Raw genomic sequence first — 15,342 nt, forward strand, 5'->3', positions numbered from 1 at the left:
GCAGAGTGTAGCACGGTGCCTGTCACATAGTAGGTGCTTAGTAAATGCTTGTGACCTTGACCTGGGTGCCTCTGACACGTATTGAGGCTACACCTGGACACTTCAGGGGTTTCTGTGCTTGGTGACCTTTGCCCTGAATGTGCTCTTCTTTACCCTTAGAGATGCTAAGGCAGCCCAAGGCTCTGACTACATCTTTGTCATGTCTTCTTGCAGCCAGTCTGGACCAAAGGGAGGGAAGTCTTAATTAATCCTAGGGTAAATATGAAATATAAGTCACCTTGTCCTTACAGATGGTCCAGTTGTCTGAATGGGATGTTAGTAATCTGAGCTGTCCATTCTTTCTGGGTTTAGAAGCCTCTTCTCTGATTTGTTCCTCCTCTCTTTCAGCCTTAACAGAGACTCACCATGTTGGGAGACGCCATCATGGTGATCAAAGGCTTAGGGAAGCTGGTGCCAGCTGTTTTAGAGACCCACCACCAGTATGTGGGCTTTGGTGGGGAGATGATCACAGCAGCCAGGGCCCTGCAGAGCACAGCCGAGGAGCAGTTTAGCACAGTTGTGGCAAAAATGCAGGTAAGTTGACCATCTTCCTTCACGTCCTCTCTGGCGGCTGGGTGAGCAAGTGGTTTAAATGGATGGTGACCACCAGTCTGGGGCCTAAGACCCTTTGTGGGATCAGGGATTTCAAAACTGTGTCCTGGCTTCTATTCTTTCAAAGGGGATGAGCCCAGATGCAGCCTTACCTCATGGCCGCGAGGGCTATGCCGTCTTTAGTTGCAGCTTCATCTGTCTTAAAAACGGTGGCCGGACCTCACTTCATGCATCGATCGGATTCTGGAAAAGTTTTAGAATCTTAGGCTTTCAAAACTAGGAGGACCCGAGAACCCAGCTAGTGCCCCTGTCTCATTTACAGATGAGGAAACAGGCCCAGAGAGGTTAAGGACCTTGCCCAAGGTGATGTAGGTCTGGCAAAGTGGTTGAGCTAGAATTTGAACCCAGGACTCTTTCCACTGTACTACACTGCCTCCATTCCTAAGTGTATTAGAGGAGCTGAAAGGAATTCTTTACAATCCCGACTCCCCTTCATGGTCATAACATCACCTCACAGTTCTGTAGCCCCTCGGGTCTACAGAACACAGCCCTCCTGTGAGATGTAACAGACTGAGGCTCAGAGTCTGAGTCCCAGGCTTCCTCAGGCCTTCTGAGTCTTCCCAATGTTAGAGTTTATGTAAAGTGGGCCTGCCGAGCATACAGCCTGTCTGTCGGCCTCTCGAAATTGGGCTGGTCTCAGCCTATTGCATCATACACAGTTTTCAGGCCTGCTCCCAGAAGAACAGGGTAGTGGTCAGTGGGAGCCTGGCCCGGTGTTGGAATATTCCTGAGGCAGCCCTCCTCTGATGGAGCCCAGGGAGCCCTTTCCTCCTGTTCATGTTGGTCTCTGGCCTTTGTCCTCACAGCTGCTGGGCTGTGAGCCAGGCAGGTTTTCAGAAAGTCTTTCCCCCTCCTCCCTCTCCGTCCTTCTGACGGGGGAGGCAGGGTGTGGGCTGGGGATGCAGATGATTATTATTATTATTATTATTATTTTTCACCATTTGTGCCAAGGCCCAGAACTCCTTCAGCTTTGCAAGTGAAGAATGGACAGTGCAGAGAGTGTTTACTAGCAGGGTTTGCTGCCCAGAGCTCGGCACAACCTTGAGAACGCCCGGGTCCTCGTTTCAGCTGCAGCGTGTTTGGTGTTTGTGTAGTGAAATTCCCCTATTCTCTCCCCCACTTTACCCGCTGCCATCTCCTTCCTCTTCTCCTTTTGGATTGTGTTTTCTTTCTCTTGAATGCCCTGGGCATGCTTCGTGGAGCCCTACCTTGTTGGGAGCAGGCCTTGAATCACAGACTTTATGGGTCACTTGTCCAGCTCCCTCAAACAGGCCTAAAGTGCTTGGCCAGAGGGTCACAGAGTCAGTGGCAGCTCCAGGGTGAGAGGTGAGGAGTCTCGACTCCCTAGTCAAGCACTCTCCCTCCACTTCCTTTCTTCATGCCTGTCATACCCACAGAAACGTGGTGTGTGTGCACAATGGCCGTCTTTTCCCCCCATCTTCTCCACAGTGAATCAGTCAGACTTTGGGAGAATTCAGGGACAGAAGGGAATCCCCTGGGAAAACATTTCTGTTTTTTCCCCCCCTTCCTTTTGAGAGAGGCTGAGGGGAGGGGATGGAGTGGGGTCAGCTCTCAGCAGATTCTCCCATAAAAGGCAAACCTCTCCCACTGCCTGTACAAAGAAAGCAGAACTGGGTGATTCGTGTTCCTCCTTCTCCTGTCCCCTCTCCGCCCCACCTCCTCTCCAGGGTAAGTTGGATAGGTCTCTGAAGTCAGTTTTAACCGGTGTGTTCCTTGGTGCTGCCCCCACTGGGAGGAGTGCAGCCTGTCTTGAAGATATTGATAAGCCTACGTTCAGACTCTAAACACTGTAGAATAGGAGTGAACCTGCATCAGCAGAGATGTAGGCTCAGCGAGTGTTCCTGTACCAATGGATTCACAAACAGAAACGCCCCCAGCCCCAACAACATCCAAAAGTTAAGAGCTCTAGTAAACTTCTGAGTGCTTTCATAAGTACCAGGCTTGGAGTCCGATGACTTGGGTTTAAATCTCAGCTCTTTTGCCAATTCTCTGTGTGACTTCAGCAGGATAGGCCCTTGTTTTCTTTTCTGTAAAGTGAGAGGTTCCTCTCTCAGCCTTATAGAGGGTCACACTGTCCTGAGTCACAGGGTCTATGGCCAGGACACACTTTTCTCTCTCGGTCCTTGTCCTCCTCTGGGTGAAGCATTCTTAATGGAAATATGTAGGCCAGTGAGTAGGCTCCAAAGGGCCACCAGGGAAGGGTCACTGGCATGTCCTTGAGAGTGTGTCTGTCTCTTCAGATTTGTGGAGGAGGGAGGAGAAAGGCCACCAGGAGTGGAAGGAAACCCGGTGCTTTGCCCTGAAGGAACATACACTGGGCTTCATTAACATGGTAGCCTCTGATTGGCCTTTGACTTCTAGTCATAGAAATCTAACTCTCAGACAAGTCCTTTTCTCCCCATTGGGGCCTTAGCTTTTCATCAGGTGTGTCATTGCTCTTAATCTTCTCTCTCATGTGGGAGCTGGAAGGGTTGGTAACTGTGGGCTAGTCTCAGTTACCCATTGGTAAATTACTTTTTTAGTAATTTAGTAGTAAAGGAAGCTGGTGACACAGTAGATAGAGCACTGGGCCTGGGGTCGGGAAGACCTCAGTTCAAATCCAGCCTCAGACACTTCCTAGCTGCGTGACCCTGGGCAAGTCCCTTAACCTCCGTTTGCCTCAGAACTGCATGAGTACTCAGAAGCCCCTACTTCCCAGGGGTGTTGTAAGGATCAAATGAGATACTCTTTGTAAAAAGCACTTAGGGTTGTGGCTGGCACACGATAGTGCTATATAAATACTTATTTCCTTTTGTTCTTTGAAAATTTAATCATGGTCTGACTTTTCCTCAGGTTATCCAGTGTCTTCCCCTAGTGTCAGTCACTTAATGAGCGCTGAGGGAATACAAGCTAAGAGAAACATGTTAGAATGATAGAGAAAGCACAGACTGAACCATGTTATTCTCTTCCTCAATAAACAGTAGTAGCTCCCTATTACCTTTAAGTTCAAATACAAACATCTTTCTTCAACATTAAAACACTTCACAACTTGACTCCAGTCTCCTTTTCCAGCCTTACTGTACATTACTCCCCTTAATGCACTTTTTTGTTCACACTGTAGCTCTGAACAACTATAGGGTGTATTAAGGAAGTCATATACAGTATTCTGTGTATTATTATTATGTATTGTTATGTGTTATTACGCTGTACAGTACTCCCTCACCTGTCTGCCTGCCTGTCTTTGAACAGGATGTCTCCCCATGCCTAGAATGTCTCCCTTCTCAATGCTGCTTCTTAAAACCTCTCTTGCCTTCAGAGTTCAGCCTAAGCACTATCTTTTTAAAAAAAATTATTTTATTCTGAACTTAAGAAATAAAACAAGCATTCTCATAACATAGTGGAGTAGAAAAAAAGATAATTGTATGTGAAACTGCAAATCTGTTTTGTACAACTTCCTATTCCTTTTAAATATATAATAAAGCTATCATATTTTTTCCCTCCCCTGCTACCCCCCCGAGATAGCTACCATTAGGCACAAATATGACCATTCTATACATAGTTCTCTTTATCAGTTTTCTCTGGATACAGATAGCAACTTTCTTCATATGTCCTTTGTAGTTAATGTGGGTGTTTGTAATAGAATGACTTAGATACTCAAAGTTGTTCTTAAGACAAGATTGTTGTTACTGTATACAGCATGCTTTTGGTCCTGATTATTTCAATCTTTATTATTTCATGCAGGTCTGTCCATATTTTTCTAAGATCATCAAGCTTATTTCTTATAGCACAGTAGTATTCCATCATAATTATATGCCACAACTTGTTTGGCCGTTCCCCAATGCAGGCTCCCCGACTACACCCTCACCCGCTCCTCTCGCTACTAATGTCTTCTCCCAAAATAATTTTGTCTCTCTTTACGTATGCATACGTTTATATGTTGTCTTCCTAGATAAAATGAGGCAAGAGCTTACTTCCCCCCCGCCTTTTACGTCCATCTTCAGTGCCCCTCTGTGCCAGGAATTTAATAAATAATAAAAAGCTGATTGGTCAATAAATCTGCCCTTTCCCGAATCCTATAATGAATTCCAAAATCCAGTTTTCTTTTGTCTTTTGATGCTCCCCTTCCTTGGCTAACTGAGAGTTCTGTTTTGGTCATCCTCAGTGTTACTCTTCCCCTAGGATTTGCTAGTCTAGAAGGGCCATATGTGACTGTGATTAACCTCATTATTCAGATGGGGAATTGGCAGAGTATAGTGAGAAAGCAGAGCTTAAGGTCACCAAGGGTCAATTAATGGGAATAACATGGGTCTGAAAGTCAAAAGATCTGGGACCCTCGCTTGGCTCTGTTAGTGACTACATGACCTTGAGGGAGTCATGTGTGATTTGTTATGTTTAAGGCCCTCCAGAATCTGACTCTGACTTACAGATCCACCCTTGCTTCACGTTATGCCCATCATTCCTATCCAGCCAAGCCGGGCTATTAGGAGGTCTGCCATCTCTAGTCTTCTTGTCTTCACATAGGCCTAGAATTTGCTCCTTCCTTGTCTTCACCTCTGTCTATATTTATATCCCACCCTACGTGGACTAGGTCTGATGCCACTTCTCCTATGGGCCCTCCCACTGACAGCATTCTCTTCCTTCTCAGATTTTCCTACAACACTTGCCTGGGGGCAGAGGCAAACTGGAGGGGTGTCTCTCCTTTCCTCCAATCACACTGTACCTTGTACTTCCTTGTATACATGTCATATTCCACTTAGCACATGATGAAGCTCCTTTTCTGGAGGTTCTTAACCTAGTGTCTGTGAATTCAGTTTTATAAAAAATATTTTTATAGCAGTTTCATTATATTTGGTTTCCTTTGTAATCCTGTGTCTTTTATCATATACATTTAAAAACATTCTTCTGAGAAGAGGTCCCTAGACTGTCAGAGGGGCGCGTGACCCCATGATCCCTTAAAACAGGTTAAGAACCCCTGTTCTAGAGGGTAAAGACTGTTAGTTTTCATCTCTCTGCATTCCTGTCACCTATCATAGTGCTTTGCTTGTAGCGGGCACATAATACATGGCTGTTAGATTGATTCGAATAGCTAAACCTATTGGGAATGTTTCCTAAGAGTGTTCCACAAATAAGGTGTGGTGCTTCTTCATGTTATGTTACAACCCTGTGAGGTCCAGGGGGCAGCCGGTGGTATTAAAGATGAAGAATCCAAAGGCTGAGTGACTTGCCTAAGGCCACCTGGCAGATTTGCACTAGAGCCAGAACTAGAATCCAGTTTCCCAGCTCATATGGAATGGGTGGGGAATTGAGGGAGCCTCTGAAAGTAGAAGAAATCCCAGGATAGTCGTGGTAAGTCCTGTCCATAGGGAGGGCGCTGGACCAGGTGGCTTCTTGGACTGTGGTTGGCCCAGTACTCACGAAGCCTTGTTATTCTGCTGCGTCTTCTTCTTTGTCTCTTCTGAAACCTTGGTTTGCTTTTTTGGCAGGGTATTAGTCAGGCTCAAGAGCGCCACCCGGACACCAGTGATGACCCAGGCTCCGAATTCCACTTCTCAGGGCCAGAGGCAGTGGGGCCTTCAGACTTTTCTGCCTCCACTCCTCCTCCTCCTCCGTTTCCTGGCCAAGTCCACAAAGAGGGCCCTGCTCCTGCCTATACTTCAAGCGGACCTTTCAGGGAAGCTGGGGCTTTAGGCCAGCCCTTTGGTCCTGCCTCAGGGAAAATCCATGGGAAACTTTTTGGAGACTCTAGGGACCCATTTGCTACCTCAGTCATGCAGCGAAGGTTTTTCCAGCAGGACCAGTCTTCTGTGGGGGGCCTCACTGCCGAGGATATTGAGAAAGCCCGTCAGAGCAAGGCTCAGACTGGAAACAAGCCTCACAAACAGATGGTATGTAAAGGGGCCTATGACAGGGGTTAGGAGGAAGGAGGGTGAAGGATTGGGAGAGCTGCTGATGGTGGGAGGTCTGGTATCTCTTCCATCTCCAGACTGGGTGCTTCTCCTCTGGCATCTGTAGGGGGTGTGGGACTTCTGCTGTCTGGAACAGGTGGATCATCAAGCAGGGTGGAAGGGCAAGGGGGAGATAAGGAAGGAGGCTGGGGCTTTGGCTGCCAGCCTGGTTCAGTTTACATCCTATAGTATAGGAAGAAAAGAGAGTTTTTATCTGTTCTTCTCTGGAGGCCCATTCCCCTCTGCCTTGTGTTTCCCTTCATGGGCTGCAGTAACCTTAGCTACCCCAGGGTGCACTGGGTGACAAAGCTTGGGTACTGTGTTCCTGTGGCAATTTCTGAGTATGGGGCAGAAAGAGGGAGGGGCCATGGGTTTTCATGGTGGCTTTACAGTCTTCCACAGCTTCCTTTGATAGCTGGCTCATGGGGGAAGGCTGTAGTAGTCATGGAGCTGAAAGGGACCTTTAAAATCTACCAACCCTGTTCAGTTTACAGAACTGACCCCCTGAGGGGAGGTGACTTGCCCGGGGTCACACGGGGAGTTAGCGCCTGAGCCTGGATTTGAACCTCAGTTCTCTGGCTCAAAATGAGGATAAAGGTGACCATGTACAGGGAGCAGTTCAGCCTCTTCCTGGAGAAAGGCGGTACCATTACTGTTATTGTCATCTTATCATCATCATCACCATCACCATCAGTAGTGATATAACTCTTATGAATCTGATTGTAACTCCTAAAAGTACAGACTATGTTGTGTAATATACTGCAGCCATCTGTGGGGTGGGGATCCAGGATCAGCTCTTTAAAAAATGTCTGAAGTTTGAAGTCCTGTTCTCTTCCCCATCCTCCCTCCCCTCAGACCCAGGTGGGCAAGTTCCTCTCATGCTGTGTTGATGGTAATAGGCCTTGCAGGGAGAGGTGGGCCTAGAGGAGCACTCCCCTGTCCCCTCCCTTCCCCCAAACACTCTGCCTAGTTGATCTTTTTAGGGCAGGTGTGGCAGGGCAGGCCTGTAATCCCTGATGCTGAGGGGCTGTGGCTGGTCAATCTCTTGGACTCAGGAGTTCTGAGCTGCAGTGAGCTAAGCCCGACTCACTGTTCCTCCTAAGTCTGGCATCAGTCTGGCATTCTCCCAGGAGGGGGGTGGGGTCCAGCAGGAGGGCCTGCTAGGCTGCCTAATGAGGAGTGAACCAGCCCATATCAAAAACAGAGCAGGTCAAAGGTCCTGTGCTGATCTGTAGTGGGATTGGCCTGATGGGAGCTGCTGCACCTCTAGCCAAAGTGACTTAGATCAAATGGGCTGAGATTGCTAAAGCACTTGGTGTGACGCCTGGCCCATAGTAGACCCTGTATAAATCCTATTTAGAAGAGACAGCTAGGTGGCCAAATGCATAGAACTCTGGGCCCTAAATGCCAATCCTGGGCAAGTCACTTAAACTCTGTCTGCCTCAGCTTCCTCATGTGTAAAATGGAGCTATAGCAGCACCTATCTCCCAGGGTGGTTACGAGGATCAACTATGATCATATTGCTAAAGTGCTTAGCATAGTGCCTGGTATGTTGTGAGTACTGCAGAGGGGCTAGCTACCACTGGTACTAGTATTGCTACTAGTACAAGGGACCTAGTATCAAAGACAAAAAAATAAATTGGTCTTTTAAAAATTCTTTCTGGTTTTTCAGCCCATCCCTTGCATCCACCCCAAGGAGTCAGAGGCTGCCCACGCATGGAGAGTTGGAGAAAGCAGTTCAAACAGCCCTAGATTAGACAAGTCCAGTATTGCTGCCCTCAGCACTGGTTTGATGTCAGTGAGATGCTCCTCGCCCCCTGCCCCACCACAAACTGAAGGATGTTCCTTAACTTTCTGGAGACCTGGGTTCTCAGAGTGGCCTTCTCTGGGTGCTTTGGGCTAACCCCTGTGGTAGTGGACCAACCTCCTTGTCTTTGATCTGTGTGGTTTGGCTGCCTTCATATTCAAACTTGGATTGTTTTCATGTGAGGAACTGTGACCTGACAAGCTTTTCCAGCAGAAATCCCAAGTCCCCTGGCTCAGTGTATATAATTTTACACACATCTCCTACAAAGTGGTTTGTCATGGCTGCCCCTCGCAAACAGAAGGAAGGGGTGTGGACATGTCACTTGGGACTGAGGCCAGGATGGCGGATGAGGACCGTGACCTTTATGTAAAGTGTCTGAGCCTTGAAGAGTGGGAACAGACCCCCCTTCCCCCTTCCACTCCCTCACTTCTAGATGCCACTTGTACCAGGAAGAAGAAAGTTAGAGATTTGGCAGGGGGGTTGGGAAGTACCAGATGGCAGCTTCAGTAACATTTTGGCTTGTGGGTATTGGCTGGCCTCATAAGGGTTGGGGGTGGTGGTGATGGTATTGCTGTGTAGCGATCATAAGACCATATCATGGAGGGGACCTAGGAGGCCATCTTGCCCCTCAGAGAGGCTACATGACTTACCCAGAGTCACACAGGTAGTAAGGTTCAGAGGTCTTCCTGACTCCAGACCCAATATTTTTTCTATCAAATTCCAGACTACCAGGAGAACCTTGGTTTTTGGACTCAGGTAAATGACAGTTGACCAGAACTGTGTTAATTTTGGGCCTTCCAGGTCCTGTGGTTTGCTCAGAGAAAGGAGGTGTAGGTTGGTTTAGGGGGCTCCTCCCCACAGGAGTCTTTTGGTCACTGGTTGTTGGGTGCTGCTCAGAACCTTGTCACTGACTCCCTCTGCTCGGGTATTCCTAGACCCATCGTAGGATTGTGTTTCTGAGTCTCCTTCTGGAATGTGACCACTTCTCCCTTCCTCATCTCAATTCCTTATACTCCATATTCATGGGATTCAGCCCCAGTACCCTCTGTGGAGAATATGGCATTTTTAGTTGAAGGAGAAATTCTTACGTGAGTTTTCTCAGACCTGTCCCCAGGGGTTGGTGCCTCTCCCTCCCTTACAGCCGGTGGTGGCTACCACCCTCACCCACCTTCCTTGTGGCCCATACTCAGCAATTCCATGAGTTTCTTTTTCCTCCTTCCAGTTAAGTGAGTGGGCACGGGAACGGAAGGTGCCAGTCACGAGGATCGGGAGGCTGGCTAACTTTGGAGGTAAGATGGCCCTGTGGGGCCTCCTGCCTCCTTGACTTGTGCTCTCTTCTCTCTTCTGTTCCTCCTCTCTACCCTGCTCTGCTCTGCACACACAAGGCATATGTACACTTGTCTGTCTAGTTGGGATATGGTCTTCATTTGCTAGACGTTAACATGTATTCAGCGCTTATGGTATGGTATGGCAGCTCTTGCAGCCTGAGTAACCAGGAGGGGACAGGAGAAGGAGGTACCATGCCCGGGATGAGGGCCACAGAGAAGAACCAGGTAATGCTCACCAGTCACCCCATCTGGCTGCCTGCCCCCATTCTGACAACAGTCTCTAAGGGGTAAGCAGATGGCCCAGAATGCCGCATGCCCGCTGGATCCTAGCTCTGCTTTGGATTGGCCTTTGAGGGTGATTGCACAACCACATCTGTAGCATTGACTGTGAACTCCTACGGTCAGGGGTGACAAATATTCTCAGGATGTGTACTTTGTCCCTTGCTCCCCTTCCCTTCACTTCATAATAGCTTATGTTTAATTGGTGCTTTACTGTGTACAAGGCACTTTATGCACTTTCTCTAAGATAGATTTTGCAAGTATTCTTTTATCTTACAAGTGAAGAAACTGAATCTGAGAGAAATGAAATAGATGGCCCAGTAAGCAGTGAATGGCAGGATCAGGGCTTGAGTCCACGCCATGAGGTTCTGGCCCATCACCGATGCCTGCGGCCTTCCCTTTTCCTCTTTCCACGAGAACATGTTTTTTTGTTTCGGTAGATAAATCTCCCTCTGGTTCTTTTGAGATTTATGTTTGTGTGTCTTGCCTCTGACCCATACTGGCTTCGTGACCTTAGACAAGTCTCTAAATGCTCCGGGTTTTTCCTGTGAGTGGCAGAGCAGGTCTGACCTGCATTGGTGAAGGGTGTTTTCTCGTTTTGGAGTTGGAAATTACAGGTCCAGTCTCTGTTCCTCTCTCTTTGTATTTATTTTCACTTTTCTCATATTCCATTAGATTATAAGCCTCTCAAGGGCAGAGCCTGTGCCTTTTCTTTTCCCATCCTCCTTCATATCACCCTACCTACTCTCCCAGGGCCTAGCAGACCTTTCTGCACCAGCTGACTCTTTAAAAAATTTAATTTGAATAACAGACTTTTCAGAATTGTTGGAATGGGGCTTATCCCATGTGTTGGGATTTATTTGAAAAAAAAAAAAAAACCACCCTTTTCTGGGGAATTAGAATTCATCTGAATAGGAATTAAATCCTGGTGAGTTTGGCCTTGTCCTCGCCCTCAGAAGGGAAGTGACTTTAAAGAGATACAGTCAGAAGTGGACAGGATATGAGAGTCAGGTGGTCAACAGTGGCTGCCTAGGAAGGGGACCCCACCTTAATAAGATCAAAGTGTGATCAGATTTGTGGGGGATAGGACAAAGCATCAGGCCTTTCGTTAGCTGGGTGTCCAGGAGTTCACAGAGGCTGATTCCCATTGTGACCTTTGCCATTTGAAATCCAGTTTGGTGTTCTGCCCTAATTCCTCCTCTTTTCTTCTTTTTCTTTTGGTGCCATCTTGCCCTGTTTAAACTTGTTGCCCAGGCTGAGTAGTTTGAAATAACCACAAAACCCTGAAATGAAACCATCTAACAATAGCAGCCTTCCACCTCCCACTGCCCTCTATCATCCTTTACTCTTAACAAGGGGCACTACAAGTGTTGATTCAAGGGTGCCTTGTGGCCAGCACGGACCTAGAGGGGAGGAAAGAAAGACATGACTGTGATGCCCTCCAAATCAGCCACATCGGATTTTGGAATCATTGTTCAAATCCCACGTTATGTGGGAGGCCTTTCCCGGCCCTTACAGCTGCTAACGCTTTCCCCTTTCAGATTGATTTATCTTGTGTGGACCTAGTTGTTGACGTGTTGTCTGCGTTGTTTCATCACCTTTCTTTGTACAGTGTCTGTCACATAGCCAGTACTTAATACAGATTTTTTTTAATAGATTGATGGTAGTTGTTAGAATCAGAAGGGATGACCTTAGAAATCATCTCCATTTTAGAGATAAGGAAACTGAGGTCCCAAGAGTCATTTGCCAAGGGACACACAACTAGTTAGTGGCAGGGCTGGACCTGGAATATAAGAAGTTCATAGTCAACAAGCATTTAAGCACCTACGTAGTAGGTGAGGGATAGAGAGGGAACAATGAAATAATCCTCCGCCCTCAAGGAGCTTACATCCTATCAAGGGAGAGGTTAAATATTTAGATGTGTATGTATTTAGATGTATATGTGTATATGTATATATTTATATTATAAATTATATAAAATTTACCTTACATAATGTGCAATATATAAAATCATATATAAAATTTATCATTAAAATACACACATACATATATAAAATAGGTGTGTGTATACATATACTTACATACCTCCCCAAGCCATAATATAAGGTAAAAAAAAAATTTTTTTTCTGGGGGAGGATACTCCTGGGGGATTAGGATAAGGTTTCTTATTTTCACTCTTTACTTGCTTTGTGTGTCCCAGTCCCGGCTCATATGCCTAGACTTCTCTCTCCACTCTTTCCCACCTCTTCCCTGGCCCCCGGACACATTTGCTGCTCTCTCCCCACTTTGGGACGTTTAAGGTAGGGCCTAGGAGCAAGAATTCCTGGGGCTCCCTAGATGAGTCCTCAGGAGTGCTGGTCTTGCAGAGATGTCATAGAGGGAGAAAGCAAGCACTTTGATATAGATTATATGTGTGCAGTCATGCAAAACGTTTTCGTATTAGCCATGTCACAAAAGAAAATGCAGACCATTAAAAACAATAATAAAGTAAAAAAAGAAGTGTGCTTCAGTCTACATTCAGACTCCATCAGTTCTTTCTTTGTAGGTGGATAACATTTTTCATCATAAGTCCTTTGGAATTGTCTTAGATCACTGTATTGCTGAGAATAGCTAAGGTGTTCACAGTTGGTCATTGTACAATATTGCTGTTACTGTATACAATGATCTCCTGGCTCTGCTCACTTCACTCTGCATCAGTTCATGTAAGTCTTCCCAGGTTTTTCTGAAACCATCCCATTCATCATTTCTTGTAGCACAGTAGTATTCCATAACAATCATGTACTACAAACCTGTTCAGTTATTCCCAAATTGATGGTTGTCTCCCAATTTCTAATTCTTGGCCACCACAGTAAGAGTTGCTTTAAATATTTTTGTACATTGTAGGACCATTTCCTTTTTCTTTGGGATATAGACTTAGTAGTGGTATTGCTGGGTCAAAGAGTATTCATAGTTTTGTTGCCCTTTGGGCATATTTCCAAATTGCTGTCCACAATGGTTGGATCACTTCATAACTCCATGAGCAATGCACTAGTGTCCCATTTTTTTTCCACCTCCCCTTCAACATTTGTTCTTTTCCTTTTCTGTCATATTAGCCAATCTGATAGGTGTGAAGTGGTACCTCAGAGTTGTTTTAATTTGCATTTTTCTAATCAATAGTGATTGAGAGCATTTTTTCATATGACTACAGATAACTTTGATTTCTTCTTCTGAAAACTTCCTGTTGATATCCTTTGACCATGTATCAATTGGGAAATGATTCTTATTCTTGTAAATTTGACTTATTTCTTTACATATTTGATAAGGGAAGCCTTTATCAGAGAAACTTGCTGTAAAAATTTTCTCCAGCTTCTTGCTTTCCTTCTAATCTTGGCTACATTGTTTTTGTTTGTGCAGAACCCTTTTAATTTAATGTAATCAAAATTATCCATTTTGTATCTTGTAACGTTCTCTATCTCTTTTTTGGTCCTAAATTCTTCCCTTATCCGTAGATCTGACAGGTAAACTATTCCATGCTCTCCTTATTTGCTCATGATATTACACTTTATATCTAAAGCATGTACCCATCGACCTTATCTTGGTATATACAGTGTGAGATGTTGGTCCATTCCTAGTTTCTGCCAAAATGCTTTCTAATTTTCCCAGCAATTTTTGTGAAATAGTGAGTTGTCCCGAAAGCTTTGATCTTTGTATTTATCAAACACTAGATTACTATGATCTGCTGTGTGTCATGTACCTAATCTATTCCATTGATCCACCACTCCATTTCTTAGCCTATACCAGATTGTTTTCATGATTACCTCTTTGTAGTACTGTTTGAGATTTGGTCCTGCTGAGCTACCTTCATTCACATTTTTTTTTTCACTGATTCTCTTGACATTCTTGACCTTTTGTTCTTCCAGATGAATTTTATTATTTTTTCTAGCTCCCTAAAAATAGTTTTTGGTAGGTTGATTGGGATGGCACTGAATGAGTAAATTAATTTAGATAGAATTGTCATTTTTTATTATATTGGCTCAGCCTATGCATGAACAATTAATATTTTTCCAGTTGTTTAAATCTGACTTTATTTGTGTGAAAAGTGTTTTGTAATTGTGTTCATATAGTTCCTAGGTTTGTTTTGGCAGGTAAATTCCCAAGTATTTTATATTTCCTGAAGTCATTTTAATGGAATTTCTCTTGTCTTTTCCTGCAGGGATTTGTTGTTAACATATAGAAATGCTTGTGATTTATGTGGATTTCTTTTATATCCTGTTATTTTGCTGAAGTTGTTAATTATTTCAACCAGTTTTTAGTTGATTTTCAAGGATTCTTCAAGTATACCACATCAAATTGCCTGCAAAGTGATAGTTTTGTTTCCTCATTGGCATGATCTGTTCATGCTGTATTTTAAATTAACTGCTTGTAAGCCTTCCTTTTAATGCTATATTCTATAATTTTGCCAGCAGCCCATCATTGAAAGACTACATAATCACTTCCTTAAAAAAAAATCAACACCAACTAGTTACTCCCTCTCCACTCTACCCCAACTCTAGGATGTAGGTTGTTCGCATCTGGTAGCTAACTCATTGAGGGCAATTAACTTCTCTCCTATCATCTATTCCTGGGTTTCAGTTCTCTGTTTTATTTTTCCTAATCCAAAGATTATTCTGCTTGGTAAAGAAAACAGAAGCAAGACAAGGGTTGAGTAGTTCTGCCTTCTGTCTTATATAGTGCAAAACTGTTGTTAGGTGCCTACTTGTTTCAGCAATCTGATTAGCAGCTGTTGTGGGGGTGAAAGACCAACACAAGCCCAACAACAAGCACGCTACCAGCACACTGCAAAAGCCCAGGTTCTTTTGATCTGTAAGGAAAGCAACGTTAAGGGGTTAACAAGCTTACTTTAATTCAGCATACAAATACCATTCATTTAGTTCAGGGGGAAAAGCCAGCACCCTGAACTTCGGAGCAAATACAAACAAATTACAAACATCAACAGGCAGACCAAATTCAATTCATAGTTACCAACATCTAGGTTCAGCCCGGGAGCTCATAACAAGGGCTGGCCCAGAGTCATGTGCACCACCATGACTGTGGGTAAGAGCTCCAAAAAAGAGAAAGCCAAACCCTGGTATTATATCTTTTTCAGGGTCAAGGGTGAGTCACACATGAGACTCACCCACATGACCTAGAATCCTCACAAAGAGGCTACTTAAACCCACATGGTCTAAAAGCCTCTGATGTTCCAAACATGTCACTCAAACTCATGTGTAAACTAGGCCCTCCCCTGAGGTGAGGCAAGGAGGTCACCAAGGACTCCCAATCTAATCAAGGAACCAAAGGCCAAACTCTTCAA

At 45.1% G+C, this 15,342-nt stretch overlaps 1 protein-coding gene across 2 annotated transcripts in view; it reads left to right on the top strand.

Annotated features, from left to right (window-relative positions):
* The window catches only part of COQ8A (coenzyme Q8A), a 71,827-nt gene that overhangs the window by 31,969 nt on the left and 24,516 nt on the right, over nucleotides 1-15,342 (top strand). For both annotated transcript variants that reach the window (XM_036755435.1, XM_036755436.1), the window contains 3 exons: nucleotides 388-573; nucleotides 6,135-6,536; nucleotides 9,626-9,692. In XM_036755435.1, the coding sequence (XP_036611330.1) occupies nucleotides 406-573; nucleotides 6,135-6,536; nucleotides 9,626-9,692 (637 nt within the window). In that variant the 5' untranslated portion in view covers nucleotides 388-405. The remainder of the gene's footprint in view (nucleotides 1-387; nucleotides 574-6,134; nucleotides 6,537-9,625; nucleotides 9,693-15,342) is intronic.

Source organism: Trichosurus vulpecula, chromosome 4, assembly GCF_011100635.1.
Source record: "Trichosurus vulpecula isolate mTriVul1 chromosome 4, mTriVul1.pri, whole genome shotgun sequence".
Lineage (NCBI taxonomy): Eukaryota > Metazoa > Chordata > Mammalia > Diprotodontia > Phalangeridae > Trichosurus > Trichosurus vulpecula.